Source organism: Quercus robur, chromosome 8 (assembly GCF_932294415.1).
Source record: "Quercus robur chromosome 8, dhQueRobu3.1, whole genome shotgun sequence".
NCBI lineage: Eukaryota > Viridiplantae > Streptophyta > Magnoliopsida > Fagales > Fagaceae > Quercus > Quercus robur.
Genome location: NC_065541.1, coordinates 18437689 through 18464409, shown reverse-complemented (window position 1 = coordinate 18464409; position 26721 = coordinate 18437689). Strand labels below are relative to the sequence as shown.

Here is a 26721-nt window from a genome sequence, read left to right as displayed (position 1 = left end):
TAATTTTTGTATAGTCTTTTCTCTGTGTGTGTTGGTTGGTTGTATGTGCGGTTGTGGGTATGATTTTATAGTGCAGGCTAGATTATCAAATAGTTTCTAAACAGTGTTAAATTATATTATTCCTATCAAAAAAAAATATTATTATTATTTTTTTAAGAATAAAATTAATATTATTAAAATAAGGATAAAATACTATTTTGGTCTCTAAACTTAACCAAAAATTTGCTTTTCATCTCTAAACTTTAAAAATTCTTTTTTCATCATCACACTTTGTATATAGTTTTTTTTTTTAATAATAGTTTAGAGACAAAGTAGGGATAAAAAAGAACTTTTTGTTTCAATAGTTTAAAGATGAAAAGCAAACTGTTGATAAAATTTAAAGATGAAAAGTAAAAAAATGTCAGTAGTTTAGGAACAAAAAAAAAAAAAAAAAAACTTTTCAATTTTTTTGGGACTAAAAATAAACATTTTAAAGTTTAGGAATGAAAAATAAACTTTTGGTAAAATTTAAGTATCAAAAAAATAATTTATCCTTAAAATAATATATATTTTTTTAAACTTGGCATGTTGTAGCCTTAAAGCACGCGCTCACGCGCGCGTGCTCAGAGGAGTGAGAGTAGTCCCATCTCCTTCCAACATTTTGAATTCCTCCAACGGTCATATTGTTTTGAGGCCGAACACGCAATCCCAACCGTCCATCATATAAAAAAACCACACTCGCAAGTCGCAAGTCACAACCTTTAAAAACATAATAAAAAAGTCCACAAATCGAACAGTCCTCAATATGAGAACAAAAACGTCGTCGTATTCCAGCCTCAACCTCCAATCTCATTTTCTCGGTTTTTGTTTCCAACAGTGTAACTGTAAACCCAAGCCCAAAACCATTAGAAGGAAATGAAGGACATTACAGAGCCTCTCAGGCATTTCATCAAACACATAAATCTCTAACGTCGCAAGCCGGATATTCATATCCAAAATCTTTTCTTTATGTCACAGAAAGTAGAGGGAAACACAAAAATGGCTCTCAAAAAGGCCAATGATCACTGGTCTTTTCTGGTACTCTTTTTCTTTCTTTTCTCCTTTAAAGCTTTATTAATGGTTGTTGAATCTGCTTTCTTGATATTATTCTCTGGTACTCTTTTTTTGTATTCCTTTAGTGGGTTTTGAATGTTTTATTGATTACCAAAATGGGATTCTTTAGTTTGATCAATTGGCTTTGTTTATTAAAATTTGGTTCTTGATTTTAATCTTGGTTTTGTGTATTTTAACATGGGCCTGTCATTTTTAATATCTGGGTCTGGTTTGAAATTATCAGTTTCTAAGATTTGTGGGTAAAGGTCATGAGGTTCTTGAATTTAATTTCTTGGTACTATGACTTTTATGTGGGCTTTGTGTGAACTTGTTTGATTACACTTGTGTCTGGATTGAAATATTGAAAATGAGTTCTCTTTGTTGTTTATTCATTTTTCATTTCTTGAATTCTAGTTCTCTATCTATATGCGTCTGGAAATTATATTTCGATTGATTTGACCACGTTTGTATGGTGAGAAATTGTAGAAAAAGAAATTAAATTGAAGTTTCAAAACTGTAATTTTTCTGTCATTTTGATCCATAAGGATGCAGACTCCATAAGATCAAAGATATATGTCATTTCATTATTTTTTGTCACCTTATGTTCTATTTGGATCATGAAAAGAATAAGCATAGAAAGTGTAAAAATTTATCTAAGACCCAATTTCTTAAGCAATAGCAATTTCCTTTGCTTTCTAATTCCTCTTTTTGAGATCCAACTGGAATCTTTTATGAGAGGGCCAATATCTTCTGTTCATTTTTCCTTTCCACTGTGACATAGTCATTTTGGTTAGTTCTGAGACTGTCATCACATGTCTGTGCTTGATTACCACTCACAATTGTTTTGTGCTTGGGTGATTATTGTACAGGAAGAAATTGAGGCACCTATGTGGGTTGATCTCACTCTAGAAGATAACTCTAACCACCAAGACATGTGAGCTTTATATCATTGCTTTAAGGATTCCATATTTCTTTCTAGTAGTTTATGATCAAATTTAAATTATGATACCAATCATAGTATTCTTCTTGTTACTTTGCAGCAATGATGAGTGGTTCCACACAAGCCACCAGTATGTGTCATCTTGGTTTGCTGCATTCAATTGTTTCCGCAGTCCTGCTAAATTGACTTTGGAATGTAGTTGAAAGTTAGAATTCTTACCATTAAATTGAATTAATTTTCAGGTTCCACCAGTGTTCTTCTCGCCAGTTAAAATCTGCATTTTCTCGTTGCGGTGAGGTTATTATGACCTCAGACTTTGACTTACAGGGATCAACTTCCCCAAAACTTCCACCGTCAGTCTCAAGGTCAAGAGGCAAAAAGTACAGAAGCAAGAAATGGAGAGTAGAAAATCGTGAGTTCTTATTAAAGAAGCCGCATCCTGTCAAGGTTTTAAGTGAGAAATCTTCTTGGGTGGATTCCGGATCTAGTGAGGAAATAAAACCCAAATCAGGCTTAATAAATTCAAAGGGAAATTCCAGGTCGAAATCAAGTTTGGTCTGTGAAAGCGGTCTTACTGGAAATGCCATACTGAGTTGCTCTAAACCTGTGTTCACTTGTGGGAATCCAGCAAGTAGGTCATGTTCTATTGGAAACAAGGCTTCTAATAGCAATACATCAAGCACCATTACATCTCAGAGCAGTCTGCAGCAAGAGCAGTCATGTTCGAAGGGAAACAAGGCTTCTAAAAGCAATACGACAAGCACCATTACATCTCAGAGCAGTCAGCAACAGGAGCAGAAGCACATGGAGGTATCAACTCAATCATTTAGTCAAAGTGGTTTTTTGTCAGAATTGAGGATTAGTCTTAGGAAAAGCTGTGTCACTAGACAAGCATCAAGGGTGGAGATGAATAATGATAAATGTATGTCAAGAGGCCGAAAATCCTCATCTGGTGGCAAGTCCAGTGTGGGCTCATCATCAAACCCTTGTTATGAGGTTAAATGCTCAACATTTACATCAAGATGTCCCAAAGAAATAACCCCAGATAGCAGAAATGCAACAAGAATGACTACTGCAGCAAAGAACAAAATGAAAACTCTTAGTATATCTAAGGAATCAACTATTAAAATTGAAGAAGGGAGCTCCAATTCTAGAAGGGGAACTAGAATCAGTGTTGTAAAGCCAACTCGTCAAGAAGCTGCAAAACCAAAGGTGAGAAGGTGTCCAAATTTGAGACACTTGATAATTTGTGATGAAGTACACATCCAATTTTATAGGTACAATTATACACCAACAATTGGTTTTGTTGAGAAGTGTCCTCAATATAGAGATTGTTTGTCAAATATATCTGGATAACTGCGCAATGGGTACATGCATCTCAAATAAACCCACCCACCACCCACCACATCAAATTATGAGTACGTGCATGCACGTGGGTGGAATCTCCACTAAGATCTTTGCAATTTATTTATGGCATCCCATTTTATGTGGTGGGAGATTTACGATTTAAAAATTCTGTTTTTGTCATCAAGAATATGAATTATAGTGATTCTTTCAGGTTCAAAAGAAAACTCTACAAGCAAGATCTTTGCTGCCAATTAGAGTTAATGAACAACAAATGTTGTCTACTGCTGCAATAAAATCTAAGGAGAAAATGAGAGCAGGCAGGTTTAACAGGTTGTCAGGTGCTGGTAAAGAGAATGCTACAGGGAGAATGACTGCAAGCCAGAAATGCAGTGGAAATGGCATTTCTGCTGGGGTCATGGTAAGGGGTCAGAAAGGGACGAAACAGAGTGCTTCACAAAAGGGTGGAACAGGATTGGTGGGTTCAAAGGTACAGGTCTTAATTTTCTGTTGTTCAGGCTGATATTTGATTTTATCTTCTCTAAGAATCCTGTATTTTGCTCTTTTGTTCAGATCTTTAATATTAGTTGCAAAATGCACTCTTTTCAATTTTTATTAAGTTTAAAGCAAATATAGAACCTATTTTATCCCTCCAAAGAATTATTCTGTATGTGAGATAACTGCATTTATATAGAGCTTACACAAATACCCGATAGGGTGGTTCTACATTTAGACAACTTGATTAAGATAAAATTAACTCAAAATTAGCAAGTTTTGTTCCTAAATGTCTTCATTGGAGTTCTCATCCTCTACTTCGTAAAGTCATTCATGCATGTGACATACACTGATGTTAGAAATTATTTTTCCACTTACTCCTTATTCAAAGAATTACTTCAGCTTCTATTTGATTGCTCTTGTGCATGGGGTCTTACAAATAACAACAGTTATGGAGAGTTTATAGAATCACATCTATTTTGTGCATTGTTTTTGCATTCTTTAAAGTTACAAGGTGCTCATCATTTTGAGGTAACCTATTTTATAAGGAAATTTTAATTAGCTTAAAAAAAAAAACTAAAAACTAAAAAGACTTAACATTCTAGATTTGACTGGCCAACATATTGTTTCCTTTCCTTCCCACTCTCATCTTATAAGCAGGATTGAATAGCATAACAACCAGTTTGGGTTGGCTGGTTGGAAGGGTAAATATTGTTTCCTGCAGGCTGCAACTCTCTTTATTGTCTCTATTTGTTATGATTAACATGAGACTGTAGGCTTTGAAGCACTATGCTGTGTAAAATTCAGTTCTTCTTTTGATGTAGCATTCTTATTCACTTTAGTAATAGAAAATACCTTGTTTGGTATAGCTACTATCCACAAAAGAAATTTTGCTTGCCTTTATTGTTGGTAATGCAATGAAATATGTTAGTTGTTTTATTCAGGTAAGTGCATAAATTTGTTTAGTTATACTCACCATCCAGCGTCTGTAAAGTTATGTTTACCATAAAAATTCCTATATTCTGAACATGGTGTCCCCCCAATCATTTTAGCATAGTATCAAGAAACAACAGGTTATTTGTTAATTTTTTTGGTGGCAGTATGTACATTTTTCACATTTTTCACTTGAAATTTGATTTTTATAACTTCTTTTGAGCAGGAAAAAAACACTGATCGATGTGAAGTGAATGTCACCAGGAGGGTCTACCTTCGATGAGAGAGCAGTTCAGCACACAGCATTGTATATAGTAAAAACCTAACATCTCCCTTACCCCCACAGGGAACATGGTTGTATATAGCAAAACAACAGAGTTTTTCCCCTCCCTTTGCCTTGGATTTGGATGGTAAAATTTTGATTCTTTTGACTTTGAACTTCAATGACAATGTCTCTGATCTAGAGGATTCCCCAGTGCTTTTGTGAATGCTTTACATTATTTGTCATACATTACTTGGCTTTTGTATGCAGAATTTTAGTTTTCTGATTCTATTCCTTTTGATTGTCATATTCATGCCTGAGCCCACTGATTGACTTGAATACATTTAGATCCGAAAGAAATGGTATTTCTATTCGTTACAAATTATGATTAAGGAAGCTGGGTTCAGCTTGGTTTATGTCATTTTCTACCCACTTGTTAGGATGCATTGCAATAAATGCATTTCACATATCATTATCATATACTATATATTAAACATAAAACTTAGAAGCCGTGATTGCACCAAGTGGATATCCTCTTTAATTGCCAAGTGGTTATACCAAATTATAACAATTTTTAGATAGAAACAACAACTTAATTGTTGATATTAACTAGAAGTTGGGTTAGACGCAGTGTTTGGGCTATCCTACTTTATTGTCACATATATTGCTTTTAATTATAGTTTTACTGCTTATTTATTCTTATTATTATTATTTTTAATTGTTGTTATCAACCTTTTTTTAGTTCTTATCAACACAGTAGTAGAATGCCACATGCCTCTTTCGTGATTGCCTTGAAGTTAAATTTGACACAGCCCTGTCCCTTTGAAGTTCAGTGACAACTCCACCTCCAAGCTTAAGTTCAAAATAGTTTTAAGTGTACAAACTCCAATGCTTCCTTTACTGTCAATTATACCATCATTTATTAGAATCATATTGAAAAGTCTAGAGGCATAAATTTTCGTTGCGGATGACAATGGAGCAGATTCATATATGTACACAAGCAAAGTCTTTTGCTGCCCACCATACAAACAGGTTCCAATTGTTCTTAACAACTTTATGTTTGTGAATACACCAATTTTTATTTATTTTTTCTTTTGGGACAGAAATATTAAGAAACAGATCACGCATGAGATAATTATAGAGTGTTTCTGCACCCATCAACATCAACGATACCGATCACGCTTTACTTTTGCATTAATCGAATCAAAACAAATCCCTCACATTTCCAAATTCTCTTTAAATGCTTCAGTTCAAGATTAATATTGGTATAGTTCTGTTATAATTCAAACTAAAAGTATAGAGTTTTATCCTTCTCCAGCTATAATAATTTTCTCTCCTTCAACAGTACGTTCAAATTTTTTTTCCCTTTTCGTTTGTATTATGAATTATGAATTTTAATTTCTCTAATAAAAATTTTAACAGTATTTTATTTTATTTTTAGTTTGCGGTTTTTTTTTTTTTTTTTTAAATATATTGTGGAAGCAAGAAATTAATCCAGGTTTAATTACTTGCCTATAATCACAATTAATTTCTATTATGGGTTCAATATAATCCACAGTGGAAAATTTGAATAAGAACTAAACAACTCTTTGCTCTTGAAATTGTGTCAAGGATTTTATTCATATATTTTTTCTGTTACATTACTCACTATGTGTTTCACTCATCTCTTTCTTTTCTTCTAGCTCTCGAAAAACTTTTAAAAAAACTGTCATTATCTATTTGTCTCTTTCTCTTTAATACTCTCCCTTCTTCTCCTTTTTTATCTTTATCCTTTGCTTGGTTCTCTTCATTATCTTCTCCACCATGTGCAGGGACGGACTTAGGATTTTAAGCTAGCGGGGTTAGTAGGGGCCGGAGTATAAAGAAAAAAAAAAAAAAAAAACTTCAAATAGGCATCCATATAGTATTTAAAAATTATAAATACAAAAAATCGTTATTTTTAAATACATTAAGATGCAATCATCTACCAATAAAGATAAAAACAAAAACAAAATAGTGTTTTTTTTTTTTTTAACACTAGGCTAGCTAGGATTTTTTATTTTTCTTTTGTTGAAGTTAGAGCATTCACAATGGTGGTGCTAAAAATTTTAGCTTTTAGCACCTCAAAAAACTATTTTATCTATTTTATCACCTCAATTTATAATACACACAATATCAAATGTTCTATTTTTTTCTCACTTTATTCAAAATAATATAACCAACTCATTAAGATAATAAAGGAAGAGAGAAAATTTAAGTTTTTTAATTGAACAAAGAGATATAATCTTAATAAAATATTGTATTTTATTTTTAACAACTTGCTATAGTCAACTAGTATTTATACCAGTTTATTGTAGTTGCAAAAAATTTACCTTTAGCTTCTCCTATAAAACATGATTTTTTTGGTTCTTTGGTGGTAAAATAGTGTTTTTGCTGAAATACAATCACCATTGTGAATGTTTTTATTGTTTTTGTTAAGTTTTTGGGTTGAATAGTTGCTTTTTGGGTTAGACTAGCTAGGTTGATTGGGAAAAAGGGGGCCTAAGGTTTTGGAAGGGGGCCCAACTACAAAAATAAAATATATAATAACTATATAAAAAAAAAATTGGACCCAGGGCTCGGGCCCCCACTTGGGTCCATCCTTGATCATGTGCTATAGCAGGTGTCCCATCAAACTCTTCTTTTTCTCAAGGTTATGATGAATAAAGACTTTTGGGAGCTTGTCTTATTCTGATAAGTTATTTGTTGCATTATTGTGACTATATTAGGTGGTTTGTTATGGATTTATCAAGAAGATCCAGAGAACACCCTCGGATATCACGCATACCTCGGAAAGATTCCTTAGTAGCTCGGAACATGGACTGGTGTGGGTAGTATAGTCAATAGGCTTTTACCTCAAATGACTTTCGTGATTTACTCACTCGAATCAAGGGTGTTGGGTCCTGTTAGGTTGGATTCTGAGGTTGGGGACCTTGGGGAGGTTTCCAATGACTTCTTGTTTTACCTTTGGTCCATACTTTGGGATATGTGCCCTTGTAAGGAGGCTCCATAACTCGGAAGGACACATTCTGGGCCCATTCTAATCTAAAGCCCAATGCTTATTTGGGTTTTATGTGCCACCTCCCTACATATATATTTTTAGGAAACAAAAACAAATATTAAGACTGCATAATAGTATTTTTATTTATGGTAGATTTTTTCTTTACCCTTAAATTCATTGTTTGTTTGGAGGCTGTAGTTTTTTTTTTTTTTTTTTTTTTGATACCCAATAAACATCATTCATTCATTAAAAGAAAGATAGTAAAGACAAAGTCTATAAAGATAAGTCTGGCCTTAGCCTATAGTAATGGACTGGGAAGCAAGTAATGATATGGGCCAAGTACAAAATATCTGCAATAACTTCCCTAGGGACAAAGATAAGAGTAATGACTAGGCCTTGCTACTGAAGATGGTCCAACTCTGATATGAAGGTTTGCTCAAGCCAACTTGGGTTCCTCCTCTGATTGCAAATCTGTGCAAGCCTCTTGGTATTGCAAAGAATTAGCATTTTCAAGAATCCTAGCTTCTTGGACTTGAAAATAGCCTCTTTCATAGCTTCCTGAGATGACTGATAAGATGATTTCCCTCCATTGCTCTCCCCGCCCTTCAGAATAATAGCACCATCCATTGTTTTCACCTCAAAAGCCCAGCCACTCCTTTTAGTTTTCCTATTTCTGAAAGCTGTTACCTTGATGATGACTTGCCATCCTTGGTTAGTCGGCATCTGGTGTAGGAATGGCAACGGGTCGGGTTCAGGCCGGGGATTTCTATATTTGAACCCCACCCGCAGGCTTACTACTGTAACCTGAACCCGGCTCGTTTAATAAACGGGTTTTTTTTCCCACCCCAAACTAGCCTCGTCGAGCCCTTGCAGGCTTGTTGCTCATGCCTAGCCTAGCCCAGCCCAAAATCAGAAACAAAAATTTTGATTTATGATTTTTCGGCCCAAAATTACAAACACAATCACAAACATAAACATAGAAATCGCAAACACTGATTTCAGATCTATGATTTTCCCTTTCAAAATCACAAACCAAACACAAATTTCAAATTCTAAAGTGGTGGGCCTTGCTTATAGTGTTGGGCTACTTCCTGTTGCATTAGGCCCAAGTTTTCTGGATAAGGGAGTTGGGACCGGTCCAATTGCAACACAATTTGGTCCGGCTTGTGTGCAAACTATGCCTTGTATGCCAGGAACATATTTACGGCAGACAGAGCTGTTTCAAATAAGTTGTGGTAGATAGACATTGTAATAATAACAAAAATAAAATATCCTGGCTACTTAACAGAAAATGACCAAATGATCCCTATTCAAGAAACATAATCATAGTAATAATAATCACTTTTGCAAAAAAGAACAAAGGGAACAAATGGTAATATATATGGATTAATCAAAAGAGAGAGAGAAGTCAGATTAAATCTGGTCCGCAGCAGTAAAACCAGAAAGGAAAGAACGTTTCTTCTCAACGCAATTAATCTCCCAAGAAAGTCTTGCCGTGGAAATTAACTACCTTGAGGGAAACGGACCTGAACGGTCGATGCACAAAGGGCTCCTTTCGGTTTAACAGAGAGCAGGATTTCGTGAGGGAGAGAGGGAATCAATCTATTGGTGCATGCCTGTCATTCTAACTCTCTATCTATTTTCTTTTTGGTTTTTCTCTTTTCTTTCTTTCCCTCACACTCGTTTCTTTTAGCATCCTAGTCTACCTTTTCGAATTCCTATTTCTCAGTTATGGTTCCCGTTGTTGTTGTCCCCCCCCCCCCCCCCTTTTGTTCACGGCCAGGGTCTCTTTTTAAAGTGCTTGCCGTAATCAGATTTTATTATTTTAGCCCTTAACTTCTTTTGTCTGGTCTGGGTGTACTTGCCTACCACCACTGGTCCGTCTGTGTGCCACCCTCCCATCACCAGACAAAGAAGGGTATTTTGTTTGTTTGTCTGCAGTGGCACCCTTTCCTGCTACGGTCTGGGTTCTTTCTCTCTCCCTATCCCTCATGGCATGAACTTAGTGGTTCCAACTCAGCTTGCTTCTTTCGGGTAGTATGTCATCCCAGCAAGACACTTCCCCCAAAAGAGCCTGAGCAGGAACCTCAAAAATAGATTTTTCCCTTCTCCCTACCACCAAACCATGCCCTCTTTCCTCTGATCCACAACCTCACCATGCCCTATATTGGCTGGGTACAGGCTGGTGGTGCCTGGGCTTTGTGCGTGCCTCCCTTCCATGTGTGTCTAAAATCTGCCCGCTGCTCATTTGCCTGTCGTGGTTTGGAGGCTTGCCTTCATAGTCTGCCGTCCGTTTTCTTTGACCTTTTATGTGAGCTGCTTTTTGATTTCCCGCTCCTCTTAGGAGCTGGGCTTTATTTGATACTGGGCCTTACATTTCTTTCGGCCCATTTCTTGATTGCCCTCATTTCCTGTCATATTATTCTGTCATTTCTGCTGTAATGACTCAATCCTGGTGGGCCTCTTTAGACCAGCCGTTTACCCTTTCCCCCAGTGGCTTGGCATGACCATTGGTTTTCCTACTTATGGGTTCTTGTGTCCCTTTTGTTTTTTCTCTTGGGCATCCTTGGCCCATTTTCTCTCTTTGAGCTTCCTTGGCCCTTTTACCAACTTCATTGGGCTTCCCTAGCCCAATTACCTTATTCTCATCCTTGGGGTTTATGGGCCTGCCATTAACCCCTTACTTTCTTTGTTTGCATTACTTTGGGTATAATGTGGCCATTTCTCACTTTTCTATATCATATACTGCCCATGAGTATGCTATTTCTCTCTTTCCGGGCTCCTTTAAGCCCACTTGCCTCTTCAAGGCTCATTTGTTTATTTCGTGGGCCTGTGATCCATTATTCCTGCCGCTTGGGCCTAATGGTTTTTCCATCTGTTTGCCAATCCTTTGCTGCTCTTGTCGTTGAGCTTTCTTCTTTCTACTTGGATTCTAAAAAATGACCCTTAACACAGATATATGATTTTCATTTTTCCCTTTCAGAAATCATAAACAGAAACACAAACTCACATGATTGAGGTGAAATGAACCCAAAAAAAGAAAGAAGAAAAAAGAAAAAAAAATGGAGAACAAGGTGGAGTGAGGCCGTGTCACGCTTGTGGGCATGGGCGAGGAAGATGAGAGGGGTAGAGGACTGTGCGACAGTGTGAGATTGGCGACGGCGAGGATGAAATGGAGTTGAGAGAGTAGATAACTTGGGATCGGTGACACTAACAGAGCTTGGGATGACGGCAAGAGTTGGACTGGCGGTGAGAGAGTTGGCCAAAGGTGAGATTGTGATTTGTGAGTGAGAGAGTGAGATTGTGTGAGTGAGATTGAAGAGAATAGAGATGAGAGAGGACAGCTGTGTGAGCTGAAATGAAATGAGGATGAGGAATATAAATTTTAGGGTTTATAACAATATATATATATATATATATATATATATGAGGTTATTTGAGGAATTATCAATTATATATATAACTGGGTCGGGTTGGGTCCAGGTTTGGGCCAAATTTTTGTAAAAACCCAGACCTGACCCGGATCTGGCTTAGGTTTTTTTGTTTTAAAACCCAAACCCGACCTTATTCTTTATCGAACCAGGTAAAACCCAGCTCATTAGGGTCGGGCCGGGCCGAGTACTCGTGGTTCGGGCAGAAATTGCCATCCCTAATCTGGTGAAGGTGATTTAAAAATTTGGGATGCTGAGGTTGATCTTTTTGGAATGCTTTCCGGTACCTACAAGCAAGAGATTGAGCTGTTGGCATAACTTTCATTGGGTTTAGGGATTTACCCTGATGAAGAACCTTATTTCGATGATTCCAAATAGCCCACAAAATAGTGCAAAGGGATTGAAGGAAAAATATTCTATCATTGTTCCTAATGGCATTATGCAGAATGGAAGATGTCAACCAGAAATCAATCGAGTTATGGACTAAATCTAAGGTTCTAACTTCTAAGTTGGAGCCATGCCAAATAGCTCTTGCAAAAAGGCAGTGCAAGAACAAGTGGTCTATTGATTCTTCCTCTTTATTACACATAAGGCAAAGGTTAGAAATTCTCATACCCTTTGTATTTAGTATCTCAAAAACAGGTAGGCTTCCATGTAAGATTTTCCAAATAAAAGTCAAAATTTTATAAGGGAGTTTCACTTTCTAGAGGAGCTTCCACACTTCATGGGGTAACACATGGCTTCTTTCTTCTTGTCTTTGATGAAGCATTGAGTAAGCTTTGTAGACCCTATAATCTCCTAAGTTTGAGTGTCTCCATAGGAGCTTGTCTTCCAAGCGAGTGGTTCTAGGAAGAGGGATTTGTAGGATTTCCTTGTTGGTGTGAGGCTGATATAATTTCCTGATTAAAGTATGATTCCAAGTTCTTGAGTTTTGATTGATGAGATCTGCCACTGTACCATCCAGAAGGTTGTTTCTTATTAGATTATGATTTGAGCATTTAAACCAATCTGGATGAGTAAGGGGAATTTGATCACCATCTCCAATCACCTAACGACCCTTTTTCAAGGAGGCTAGACTTGGATTAGCCACATTTCTCCAGATCCATAAGTGTTGAGGTTTAGTCTTGTGTTCTTTTAGGGTGGTCCTAGGGAAATATTTAGCTTTGTATGTTTTAGCAAGAAGGGAATTTGGAGATTGCTGTAATCTCTAATATTGTTTAGCTAAAAAAGCTTGGTTGATAGTCCTAAATTTTTTCAGGCCTAGTCCCCCTCTACTTCTTGGTTGGCAAATTGTGTCCCACTTAATTAGGTGGAGTTTCTATTTCCAACCTCATATCCCCACCCAAAGGATCTAGCTATAGCACCAAGTTTATTACATGCTACTTCAGGAACTTTGAAGCAAGAAAAAGTGTACAAAGGCATTGCTTGAAGCACAGAAGATATCAAAGTAGTTCTACCAACCTAAGATAAAAGCTTAGCCTTCCAACCTTGAAGTTTTCCTCGAACTTTATTTATAATGTCCTGAAAATCAGCCATCCTCTTGCCTCTTAGTTTGAAGTTTATACTTAGATACTTGCTGGGGTTAAGAACAAGGTTAACTTGAAGAGAGAGTGCAAGGGCCTCCTTTACCTCTTGGGGAGTGTTTGGAGAACAAAACAAGTCAAATTTATCAAAATTGATACATTGACCAAACACTGCACAATACCAAAGAATAGTATTCTTTAGGTTAGTTGGTGTTGTCTTGTCAATTTTGAAGAAGAAGGAGTCATCAGCAAAGAGAAGGTGAGTGAAGGGTCCATTTCTGCCTATTGTGATTCCTTTGATCTTCTTTTGACTCTCATACTTGGATAGGGCAATGGATAAAATATTAGCATAGAAAAGAAAGAGATAAGGAGAGATAGGGTCTCCTTGACTTAGACCTCTAGAAGGAGTGAAGGTTTTAGTTAGGCTGCCATTGATAAGTAAAGAATATTGAACAGAAGTCACACATTCCATAATCCAATCAATCTATTTATCACTAAAGTTCATGGAAAGGAGAAAAACCTTAAGAAAATTCCGGTTGACTCTATCATAAGCCTTGGACATGTCAATTTTCAAAGCACCATATCCTATCTTATGATGTTTCTTTTTCCTTAGCATATCAAAGATCTCATGTGCCAAGAGAATGTTGCCTGTAATGTTCCTACCTTGAATAAAAGCCTTTTGGTAAGGAGTAATAAGAGTATCCATAAAGTGTTTAAGCCAAGTTACCAAAAATTTTGAAATGATTTTGTAGGTGACATCACAAAGACTGATGGACCTAAAGTGAGCTACCTCTTTTGGGGTTTTGATTTTAGGAATGAGAGAAATATAGGTCTGGTTGAGAGATTTTAGAAGAGTACTAGAGTGGAAAAAAGTATGGACATAATTAAAAATGTATTGCCTTACAATGCTCCAAAGTTCTTCATAGAAAAAGGCTAGTATGCCATTTGGACTAGGGGATTTTTGGGGCCCTAGTTGAAAAGCTACCATTTCAATCTCCTTATTAGACACTGGCCTATCTAGATCAATTCTCTGGATAGAATCAAGCTTAAGAACTTCAAGGTTTTCCAATTCTTTCATTAGTTCTTGTACTGATCTTGTACTTGTTTCACTATATTGTTTTTTGAAATGATCCATCATGTAATATTCAATATCTTCTAACTCCTTTAATTGGCTCCCATCATCTGTTCTAATTTGTAATATCCTATTCCTAGCTCTCCTTTGCTTGACTAGAGTTTGGAAGAATGTTGTGTTTCTGTCTCCCTAGATAATCCAAGTACTCCTAGCCTTTTGAGCCCACATAATTTCTTCCTTCATCATCAGATTTTCAATATCTTCCCTAAGCACTTTTTCCACTCTGATATCCTGAATAGTCTTGATTGAATCCTATAAATCTTGCAAGGTCTTCTGTTTATCTCTTATCTCTTTGTCCACTTTTCCAAATACATTTTTATGCAACTATAAAACTCCTTCCTAACATTCTTTAGCTTTTGGTAAAGTTGAAAAGCTTTGGATCCTTGAGAGTAAATACTCCAAGCATTTTGGACCAGAGTTTTACACCCTTCATGAGTTAACCACATTTTTTCAAATCTGAAGGGTCTCTTCCTAAAGGGTTGTTGAACCTTAAAATCTAGGATAATAGGACCATGATTTGATCTTAGGATAGGAAGGTTCCTTAGAGCATAGTGTGGATTTGAAATGATCCAATCTACTGTGGCAAAGGCTCTATCTAGCCTTTCCATGACAAAGGATTCATCTCTATGACCATTCATCCAGGTAAAGTGTAGCCCTTTTGCTTGAAGATCACAAAGACCCAAATCAAATAGAGTTTGTCTAAAAGCCTTTGCACCTTCTATTTTCCTATGACTAAAACCAAATTTATCTTCCTGAGATAAGATCTGGTTGAAGTCCCCTATACATACACAGTGTTTGTGAACTAAATTCCTAATATTCCTTAATTCACTCCACACTTCCTCCCTTTTAGCATGATTTGGATGTCCATACACAAAAGAAATGGATAAAGGGGTACCTTTCTTGTTAATGAGATCCGCATGCAGAAGATGTTTTGAGCTGTACAAAATGCTTAAGTTTTGACTCCTCATCCATCCTAGCAGCAGACCACCACTCATGCCTTCTTGATGGACCTCCTAGCCATGCCAAAAACTACATTTCTCGAAAATTGTGACTCCTTTTTCTTTTGCTAGCTTTGTTTTAAAAATATAATATCTAGCTTATACTCCTGGGCCTTTTTTTAACATTGTTGAATTGCAAAAGGGGTGCCCAGCCCTCTATAGTTCCAACTTAAGACCCTTATGGCTGCGAGGGAAGCTGTTGTAGGCTAGCTTCCCTAAGCCCTTCAGCTTTCTCAACATCAAAAGATGTCCTATGGTCAGATACATCAGAAACATCTTGGAAGTGGTTGCCTTCCCTTTCAAAAGAAACCACATAGCAACTTCTGTTTAATGTTTCTCCCAAACTTTCCTATTTTCTTCCTGATTCTTTTCCTTGAGCTCAGTCTTGATGTGTCTCCAGCTAATGTGTCCCCACCTTCATTACACCTGAATGTTCAATTAGTGTATAAAACACTATGAACGTTTAGACCTCCAATAAACAAATTACCAATTCAAGCTTAATATCAAACAATTAATATGCGGAATATGAACATAAGCTTAATACAAAATTGATAAACAATATAAACCAAATAAAAACACATCCACAACAGAAATTAAATGGCAAAGATTAAGGGAAGAGAGATGCAAACACAAGGACAACACAACGATGTGTTATCGAAGAGAAAACCGAAGCCCTCGGTGTAAAACCTTTCCGCCGCCCTCCAAGCGGTAAATAATCCACTAAAGAATGTAGTTGGGATACATGAACAACAAAAGACCCTCCAAGCCTAATCTACCCAGTGTACCTAAGCCCTCCAAGCTCCTACTCCAACGAGGTTACGCAGAACTTATTTCTTCTTTAGCTTACCGGATTTCGCTACTTGACCATAGCATCAACCAATATGAAATTGGTCCCTTCTTAACTGCTTCCTAAAGCACCAAATGGCCTTCTCACAGATATGGGTATGGTGAGAAAATGTTTTGGTAACGTACCTCTCAAGGATGTAACAATGGAGAGGAAGAGAGTAGAGGAATTTGAAGAGTCTCTATGTGAAGATTGTGGATGAATCAATCTTGTTTTTCTCTAGGGTTTTTCTCTCAAAATTCTCTCTGGAAACTCTCTATATTTCGTGGGTATAAGGGTCTATATATAGTGGGGTGAGAAAGGAATGCGAAGAGTCAGTTTTTCCCAAACAGGGTGGTCTGGCGACTTGGCCTCGCGATTGGACTGAGTCGCGAGCTAACGGCTTGGCCAGCCTGGGACTTTTGTCCTGTAATGCAACAGCTGACATGACTCTTCAGCTCCCCTACATGCTTCTCACGTGTGACAGCTTTGGCGGCTTGCTAGTCACGAGTCAGCCGCGAGTATCTGCATCCTTGCACAATCTTGAGCATTTCTTCACACTCTCTCACTCACTACCCTTACATGATTCCCACCCAAATACAGGGTTACTAATTGTTAAAGTACAAGCAAATTTGGCACGGAATAAAGCCAACAAGATGGTTGATAAAATTCAACCTTACAACACCAAAAGTCTGATGTCAAAATTAAGGGAGGTTGGTTTATATCGGATAAGGAAGGGCCAGGTCCTAGAGTAAGTAGCTTAAAGGGGTCTAGATGTCTTTCATTTGTTTCTTCACTGTTAAATTGAGTAGTATCTAATGGGTTAGGTTGAACAGGCCCATTGTGCTCTTCTTGAGGATTAATCAGTCTAGGCCCATCACATGAGTCTCCCAATTCAAATCTGAATCTCCCTCTATTAACTCTTTGTACCAACGACTCTATGTAGGAGTTAGGGGACTCAGGTATACCACCCTTATCCCATCCCTGGCATTGGACTTCAGGTCTATCTTCATTCAAGCTATCTAGGTTGGACATGATTGCTGTGGTATCACTTTCAGTATCCGAAGCTTCAAAGTGTGGCCTGGTACACTGACCAATAGTTATAAAAGGTCCACTACCTTCAATCAAGGTCCATTGAAGGTTTAACTCCTAAGGTGGTTGCCATGTTGGCTTTGATGAGAAAGAGGCATTATGATTTCTGTTAAAAATTTTAAAAGACACTTCACTATTTATTTAGTTTTTTTTTTTAATTTATTTTATTTATTTATTTTATTTTTATTTTTTTATAATGTATATATTTGGTTTTGAAAACAACTTTTTTTTTTTTTTTTTGAAACCGTTTCTGAGAACAACTTTAATTTACATGATATTGTGTAAATTTAAATTATATTTTATTATTTTATTTTTACTATTTATTTTATATTAGTTCCCTCATATCTCCAAATTATCTTTAAATGTTTCAATTCAAGATTAACATAGGTACTGTTCTGTTATTATTCGAGTTAAAGGTATAGTGGATTTTTATCCTTTTACGATTATACTCATTTTTCTCTCCTACAACAGTTCGTTCAATTTTTATTTTTATTATTTTTTTCATTTGCATTATGAATTATCAAATTCTAATTGCTCTTATCAAAATTTTAACAGTATTTTATTTTACTTTTAATTCACGATAAATATATATATATATATATTTAAAAAAAAAAAAAACAGATATTAAGACTGCATAGTGCATATTAATCAAAAAATATTCTGCTTGCCTATATCTTTCTAAGTAAATAAACTAATAGTATTTTATATACGGTATATTTTTCTTTACCCCAAACTCTTTGTTTTGATGTTGTAGTTTAAATTACTAACATAATTTACTTTAAGGCTTTGTTTGGGAATTCATAAGAGAATGAAATGGAATGAAATAGAATGATTATAAGGGAATGGAAAGTATTTAAGTAAGAGAAATGAATAGAAAAGAATGGAATGAAATAGAATTAAGTAACCTTGATTGGATGTTTTAAAATAAAGGAATGAAAATGAATGGAATGTAAGTAATCTTGTTTGGGAGTAACATAAAGGGATTGGAATGAAATCATTTTATGACAATATTACTATTAGACCCCTATTTTAAAATAAATGGTTGAATATATAGGAATATTTTAGGAGTTTTAGTAAAAATTCATTAAATCTAATTTCATTCCCTCCCATTCCTCCCAATTTTGGGAGGAATGTAAATTTGAGGTTTTAAGGGAATAGAGAGGAATGAGTGTTCCCTCTTACCCATTCCATTCTCTCCCACTTAAACTCCCAAACAAGGGAATGGACTTTCCATTCCCTTCATTAAAACTCCCAAACAAGGGAATGGAAGAATATTCGAAAATTATTCTTTTCATTCATTTCCATTCCATTCCATTCCCTTCTCCCAAATGAGACCTAAGTGAAGCTTTATTACCAAAAATTAATATTTATATATAAAAGCAGAGACATCATGATGGAGAGTATGAGGTCTTGCCATGTGGTGCTCTAATTTTATATCTAACCTTTTTAACCTCTTTTCACTAACTTTTCTTTTTACTGTTACCAAAAAAATCACGTTAACTTCTTTTTACTATCATCTAAAAGATGACCTGTTGTTGAAAATTTGACCAAATTAGATCAAACCTTATGAATAGCCAAGCCCACTTATTCCCTTACATATTATGACCCAAGCATGATCCTTTCCCACGTGTGGATGAAAGCCAAGACCCCAACCCACTTACAAACTCTCTTTCTCCTCCCCCACATGTAGATGAAACCTGAAAGCGAAGACCCTAATTCACTTAGAAGCTCTCTTCCTTCGTACAAGCTTCCCTTCAAACTACACACACTCTTCAACTTCTTTGCAAACAACGGTTTGCAGTCCAAATTCAATGATCCCATCTAACCAAACCAATGTTCCTACTCATTTTTCAAGTTTAATTCAGCCCTTCTGTGTAAACTAATAGAGATGTATGGTCAAGGAAGATATACAATTACTCTAAAATAATTATTAAAAAAATGTATAGTCTAACCGTGACAATCCCACCACTCTATTTTCTCTTCCTCTTCCAAAACCTCTCTCTCTCTCTCTCTCTCTCTCTCTCTCTCTCTCTCTCTCTCTCTCTCTCATATTTTGAGTGGTATATTAGGATTCCCCAAATTGAAGACAATATTCAATCTTAAAAAATGGGTTACACATTAGAAGGATTGTCTTCTAAGATAATGAGTGCTTCTCTTGTTGCGTTAAAAAAGATGTCACATGATATGCGATATGGCATAGTCACCAATAGTCATATTGCATTCAACTATATTCATATTAAATTTTGAGTTGTCTGCGATGCTATGGTACTAGATCCATCATGAGGATAAAGATGATCATAAGATGTTGACAAACAATTGAAATACTGTGGTCATATATTTTGATAGCATTTGTCCCTTTTGAAAATGTAAACAATTTATGAGATTCTAGCCACAAATAATTTGGTATCCCATATGGTAGAAACTAGAGAGGACTATAAAAACTTTTAGTTAGATGCATACTTTTTTTTTTTTTAAGTCTTCCTGTAGTATTTATTGTTTCAGTTTGAGATCAACATGCTTTTAGGCAAAGTTTTCCTGTACATCGCATGGATTTTTGACTAATTTTAAGGCGAAAAACACATTTTGGTCCCTACATTTTCAACCGATTTCCGTTTTAGTCCCTAAATTTTTTTTTTTTACCGCTTTTAGTCCCTGCCGTTACATCAAAAACGGATATTGCAGACGTGGCAAACGGTAAAGTTAAATAATAATAAACTAATATCCACGTGGCCTAAATTAATAATAAAAAATATTTTTTAATGCCACATCAGCATCTAAATTAAAAAAATTAATTTATTAATTTTAACTAAATAAAAAAAATTAAAAACAGAATTAAAAACTAAAAATCTTATGAATTGAGATCTAAGTGTGCCTTGAACAAGAACAACAAGAACACAAATCCAGATCCAATAACACAAACCCAGAAATTATTTAAAAAAAAAAGAAAAAAATCCATTTCTGATGTAAAACTTATTAATTTAGGCCACGTGGATATTAGTTTATTATTATTTAACTTTACCGTTTGCCACGTCTGCAATATCCGTTTCTGATGTAACGGCAGGGACTAAAATGGAAGCGTTTCTCAGGAGAGGGACTAAAAGCGGTAAAAAAAAACTTTGGGACTAAAACGAAAATCGGCTGAAAATGTAGGGACCAAAATGTATTTTTCACCTAATTTTAATAAAGAGATTAACTTCTGTTAGAGCTGGCGCAAAAGTTTACGCCACCAATAAATAAATGCCACGTCATCACTTTGCTAAAAAATCAATACATAGAACACACAATCATAACTCAATTACAACCTGTTTGGATAAGCGTTTGCACCACGCAAACGCACGTTTTTGAATCAAAAAGCAAAATTTCCATCTTTTGGCATTGCGATTTTTTAGCGATTGCGTTTTCAAAAATGCCAAATTTGGTGTTTTGGAAATGAAATACAGTTGAACTTTTTCAAAACCGCAATTTTAAAAACTCATCACAATCCAAATTTGAAGGGTGTCAATACCTAAAATATCTTCAAAATTTTGCTTAATGACAAAATTATTGTTTAATGACAACTTGTACCTGCTACTTCTCATTGTTCTCTATGCAAGTTGCAGAACAACATCACAGCAAATCTCCAATGGTAGCTATTGACACACTGGGTAGAGGCTTCTAGACCTAGTGTACCCAAATCGCATGTAGCATTATATATTGGAAGTAGAAAGAAGACGCACTGGCAGAGCCTCAATTGCACCATCTGCAAGCTCAATCACCACAAATAGAGAACGCCATTGCTGCAAGCTCTTTCTTTCTCCCTCTCCCGTTAATTTTTCACTACGTTATTTGTGATTTGGGTTTCAACTTTTCAACTCTATTTTGTTTTTGTGGTTTAGAATAGATGGTAGGCCTGATTTGGGAAAGTTATATTATTATTGAGTGGTGAACAGCTATAGTGGTGAGGTGACTGTATTGGTGAACAGCAATAGCGGTGGGGTAACTATAATCTGACTATAGTGGTGAGGTGACTGTATGAGTGTACTTTGGTGTTAGAGTTGTGTCTTATTTTGGTAATTTACGCTCAAACAATAATTTTAGACAAATATAGATCAATTGCTTAGTTGACAATAGAAAACTTCTTTCTCAATGTTCTCATAAGTTTTGCCAAACAAGAATACAAGACAGACCTGAAGAGCTAAACGCCTAAACCTCAAATCTCATTTCCTCCTCTCCACTTAGCACCGGAGCTCCATACGCCGCCACACTTATCATTTCTGGAGCTAGGGCCGCCGCACCGAACCTCAAGGTTTGTTATTTCCCCAAATTTTGGATTTCGAAATTTTAAAGGGTTTGAGTTATTTTTTAGATATCAATCACTTGATTTGGTAAGGGTTTTGTTGATTTGGTATGGATTTTGCTAGATTTTGGTATTTTCACGGGTTTTGATTGAATTCTTAAGTGGTAGGTTCAAACCCTAAAAAAAATCTGATTGTTTTTTTTTTTTTTTCCCCAGCTAGCCTGGGTTCTTATGATTTTTATTTCTGCTGTGCTTCCTTTTTAAGTTATGAAATTTTTTTGACGTTTTCTATGTATTGTGGATCCCCTGTATTGCTCTGCCCGTTGTTCTTTTGAAAGGATTCATCTAGGGTTGATTTGGATACTGTTTATTTGGATCAAAATTGAAAATTGAAAACAATTAAAAAAAAATAAAAAAGTTATTGTTCACGCATTTGGCACTGTTCATAAGCCTAAAATCACTATTTATGGACAATGAAAAGTGCCAGACGCGCGTCCAAAAAAAAAAAAAAGAGGGCAAAAAAGGCAACGCAAGAAACGCAATACCCAAACGCCACCTTAGTTGGTAGAATTGTTCTTTATAGCTATATAGGTTGATTAAGCCAATCAAGGTGTGTGACCATTCAAAGATAAGTGTAAAAGGTATTGAGGCCAAAACTCAAAACCTGCAAAACATGGGTTTCTGCACAATATTTATGGACTAGTAGAACCTATAGTTTTATGTCACTTTTAGTCCACTGAATCACAACCCCAACAATCAACAAAAGCCAAACCATCAATAGGACTGTACTGAAGAGTACACATTATTGTAATTGAGAGGGCTGTAAGTATTTTATTTAAGTAGAATAATTAAAATATAGGAAAGATTCGGCCTATATTCTTAGTTCATTAGCCCCATCATATCAGGACAACCAGTTGGGTTTATCACAGCTGGCCTCGCATGTTGGCTTGCTGGGAGTCTTTCAGTAAACTCAGTCCTGCTTCCAGAATTTGCTATAATGGCATCTGCATTGGCAGATCTATGTTAGGGCTAGGGAGCAAAATTCTAATAAAATATTGTGTGTGTGTGTGTGTATTAAGTATGTATAATTTTTTTTTTTCAAAATTTTGATGGACAAATACTTTTAACAGTTACCAAAAATTTATCATATCCAAATTGATGTATTTGCTCTGTTTAACTTTCTTTTGGATCAAATTTTCCAAAGTCTGCATACTATATCCCAAGTATCCTATATTATCTTGGATTAACCATTGGTTGATTTCATATGTATGTCACTTTAATTAAGAAAAAGTGGTTCTAGCTGAGTTAATTTGAATTTGAGTTTTAATTCAATCTAAATTAGATGTTTGTAATTAGATGTAAGTCCATTACTAAACCCACTTTTGTTTATTAACTTGAGTTATTTCTTTATGCTAGTTTGCAATAGGGAAGACTGAAGTTGGAGTAGTTATTAGTGTTGCTGGAAAGGACTGTTGATAGGACGCACTGAAAGCATTGTCATTGATTATGAACATGAAAGAGTTGTATGATACTATAATCTATCCTGGACAGATATTTCCTACCCTTTACCACATTGAAGTTATACATGGTTCTAATTAGAAGAATAGAGAGTATTGTAATGTAAAATTAATTTCAAAATTTCAAAATCTCGATCAAGATTTAAATTCTCTAGCAAAATTTAGTTTTGCTCAAGCGATTTAAGTTCCGCTCCAGCAAAGGACAAGCAAACTTTCTGTAAAGACCTTGCTTGAGTGAGGGATAAGTGAGACTTTTAGTCTGAATTTTTTTTTCTATTATTGAAGAATTTACTCAGGTAAGAAGGGTCGTTCGCTCAAGAAACAATTGCAAAAAAAAAAAAAAAAAAAAAAAAAAGTGTTTACTAGAAAATTTTGTAGAAAAACAAGAGAGCCTTAGCAACATTTTAGAGTGTTTGTTTCAACATAAGTGACCTTTAAAATGTGTATTTTCTTAGGCAATGAAGGTATAAGTCACCTTTCAAATGTGTTTATTATTATTATTATTATTATTACAACTCTTCATTGCTTATAAATAAACAACCATATTTAGGGGGGGGTCAAATTTTGCTTTCCATATAATGAAATTCACAAAATACTCCAATTTTGTTATTTGTAGAATCTTGATTAGTTGTATTTAGGAGATGGTTAGCTTGCAAACCCATTAGCAAACTTATTTGATTGGGGACAGTTATGAACATGCACATAATCCAAATATCATACAATAGACCCTTTACAAAGTTTAAATTCTATCACACACATTCAAAGAGGTGAGGGAAAAAATATAGCAACATATTTTAGAATATAAAGATCAAACCTTTCATTTACTTTTACTTTTGTAAACAGATGAGAAGGCAATCTGAAACCTTGCATTCTTTCAAAGATTCACACGATCCAAACAAATCACAGCTGTACAGGATGCAACCAGACCTCAACTTCTATCTAAACTTGATACAAAGTTCTATATTATTTAACCAGAAAGTTATGAACTTTCAATCAAGAAAATCTCAATCAATCCTTTTTTCTTTTTTTTAATAAATTCTTGATTTGTTAGGCATCATGTTAAATCCCCTACATGTATGTACAGAGAGATAGACTTGACATTAAAAAAGACACTGGCTAGGCTCTAAGATTTTTTCAGTTCAAGGGATTGAGAAAGGACCCCTCTAGCATTGTTAAAATCAGAAACAGCTACTCCTCTCATTGAAGTTTTAATGTTTAGATCGATATGACATTCATTTGAAGCTACAAAAATGCAAGCCCCATGATCATGACAGCACAACTGTTCTCTGAACTACAGAAAAAATCACTTGTAGACAATGAATGATATAGATTGAAATCATTATATGCAGATGTTTAACAAAAACCAAGTGTTGCACACCCCAAATCGAATCCATTACATCCAGAGAACAAAATAATAAAATCAAAATGGCCTGTACACAATCAAAACAATGATAAGACAAGTTCATGAACAACACATGGCTGCTTCTATTCACAGCATCCCTTTTCCAATTTATTTTAAAAACAATACACTAACACAACATCTTGTAAAGGTCTTCTGATCAGTGTAGTCATTTGCATTTCCCCCAAAGCAACTCGGATATTAAGATCATACGTTTCCAAGTCAAGTAAATCAATCTTGTTTGCTCCCTTAATACCAGCAATTCCCATGACCTATTAATGCAGAGGAGAAGATGTGAGCAAAAGAATTTCACAACACCCTTAAATTAACACACACAAAATCAGTGCTATTGCTATTAGTATTGGGAAAAAAATAGGACAATGAACCATTTACAAGTTTGAGAAAATCAAGGAATTACAAACACAACTCACACAAACCTAGGAGATTTGAACTCATGACTTCACCTTCTAAACCTTATATATGGGGTGGGAGAAGGTGTTATCGGATCACAACACACTGAGCATATTATGAGATGCCAACGACAATGATAATGTTACACAGTGAATTAGACATGCCAGAGATATATCATATCTGAAACAATGAATAAATTATAGGTATTTGCCAAAAAACAGTTCTAATAAATTTAGCCAAGATCCTTGTAACTCAATTAGTGACTCCTAGTATTCCTAAAGGTGACGTCCAAAGTTCAAGTCTCCCTCCCCCAACTATTGAATTATAAAAAAAAAAAAAAAAAAAAAAAAAAAAAATTAAGTAACTAGGAATAATTCAGTGATAAACTGGCATCTTATGAATTCAAGAGGCGATTACAGTGGAAGACAACAATGTAGCTATTCAACATGTGAAAAGAAAAACCATTTGTACACTAATCAGTTCAACAGTTTCTCACCCATATTTTTCCTGTTTTTGATTCAACACCCAAAGCCTATTATGAATTTACAAGGAAGCGTGAGTTCAAACATCATTCATATGGGTGAAAAAGGTTTCATTTGAAAAGTTTAGATGGATAGATAAGCTGTCAACAACAAAATTAATAATAGTGACAGAAAAAAGATTGAACCACAAGCTAAAGTTAGCACCATTTACTAAAAGATTTAGAAAATGAAGTACTAGAACATATATTCTCCATCTGATGTTGTCAACTTGTCATATTTTTCAACTCCACATAAAGAATAATTCAACTAACTAAATTATTCCTTCCAAAAGAACAACGGGCAGAGCAATACAGGAGATCCAAATACATAGAAAGCCTAAAAAAAATTTCATAACTCAAAAAAGAAGCACACAAAAATCATGATTTTGAGCCGAAATAAAAATCATAAGAACCCAGGCTAGTTGGGAAAAAAAACAATCATATTTTTTTTAGGGTTTGAACCTATCACTTAAGAATTCAATCAAAACCAATTCAATCAAAACCCGTGAAAATACCAAAATCCATACCAAATCAACAAAACCCATACCAAATCAAGTGATTGATATCTAAAAAAAACCCAAACCCATTAAAATTTTGAAATCCAAAATTTGGGGAAATAACAAATCATAAAAGAACACACCTTGAGGTTCGGTGCAGCGGCCCCAGCTCTAGAAATGACAAGTGTGGTGGCGTATGGAACTCCGATGCTAAGAGGAGAGGAGGAAATGAGATTTGGGGTTTAGGCATTTAGCTCTTCAAGTTTGTCGGGCATTTCAGGGTAATTAACCCTCATTTTCAAACATTATAATTAGTAGGTCATGTCTTCAAACTATATTTTTTACTATCGTCTCGAGTCTTTAAGACTCGATTTAGTGCCTATAAATCGAGTTTTTGAGACTCGATTTACATGGGTTGATCACGTCTGATGTGATATTTTTTTCCACGTGGCGTCTACATGGAAATCGAGTCTTAGAGACTCGATTTATAACCCATTTTATAATTACATACCCAGAAGACGCAGAAACAGCAAAAACACAGAAAGAAAGAAAGAAAGAGAGAGAGAGAGAGAGAGAGAAGAAGAAGAAGAAGAAGAAGAAATGGAGATGCAAGCTGTTGCCGACCCACGCCGACCCAAGCCGTGCTGCCTAAGCTGCGCGACCTAGGCCGTGCTACCTAGGGTCATGCTTGCCCAGGCCGCGTTGCCTCCTATCTGATCTGGGTCTCTAGATCTTTCTCTCTCTAATCTGATTGTGCTAGATTGCGTTTCTTGGATTTCTTAATTTTTTTTTTTTTTGGTATTTCTGGGAATGGCTGAGAGACTTGAGACTTAAATTTTTTTTTTTTTTGGTTTATAAATTGAGTCTTAGAGACTCGATTTCCATGTAGACGCCACGTGGAAAAAAATACCACATCAGACGTGATCAACCCATGGAAATCGAGTATTTGAGACTCGATTTATAGGCCAAAATCGAGTCTTAAAAACTCGAGATGCTAGTAAAAAATATAGTTTGAAAACGTAGCCTACTAATTATAAT

General features: G+C 35.4%; 1 protein-coding gene across 3 annotated transcripts; it reads left to right on the top strand.

The window, feature by feature from the left end:
- Positions 1–765: 765 nt before the first annotated feature.
- LOC126694883 (uncharacterized) lies at positions 766–5258 on the top strand. 3 transcript variants are annotated; one of them, XM_050391409.1, is made up of 6 exons: positions 767–1056; positions 1941–2005; positions 2112–2141; positions 2254–3223; positions 3570–3845; positions 5010–5258. In XM_050391409.1, the coding sequence occupies exons 1-6, from the start codon at positions 988–990 to the stop codon at positions 5064–5066; spliced, it is 1467 nt and encodes a 488-aa protein (XP_050247366.1). In that variant the 5' UTR covers positions 767–987; the 3' UTR covers positions 5067–5258. The 3 variants fall into 3 exon arrangements, with proteins under 3 accessions (XP_050247368.1, XP_050247369.1, XP_050247366.1); XM_050391411.1 differs by lacking the exon at positions 2112–2141 and having other exon boundaries at positions 766–1056; XM_050391412.1 differs by lacking the exons at positions 1941–2005; positions 2112–2141 and having other exon boundaries at positions 766–1056.
- The last annotated feature ends 21463 nt before the right edge of the window (positions 5259–26721 follow it).

What these genes read in the sequence shown, in the direction of transcription:
- LOC126694883 (XM_050391409.1), top strand. Translation starts at nt 988, where the DNA reads ATGTCACAGAAAGTAGAGGGAAACACAAAAATGGCTCTCAAAAAGGCC. An exon ending in AACTCTAACCACCAAGACAT is followed by an intron (nt 2,006 to 2,111) that starts GTGAGCTTTATA and finishes GTTACTTTGCAG; the next exon opens with CAATGATGAGTGGTTCCACA. An exon ending in AAGAAGCTGCAAAACCAAAG is followed by an intron (nt 3,224 to 3,569) that starts GTGAGAAGGTGT and finishes TGATTCTTTCAG; the next exon opens with GTTCAAAAGAAAACTCTACA.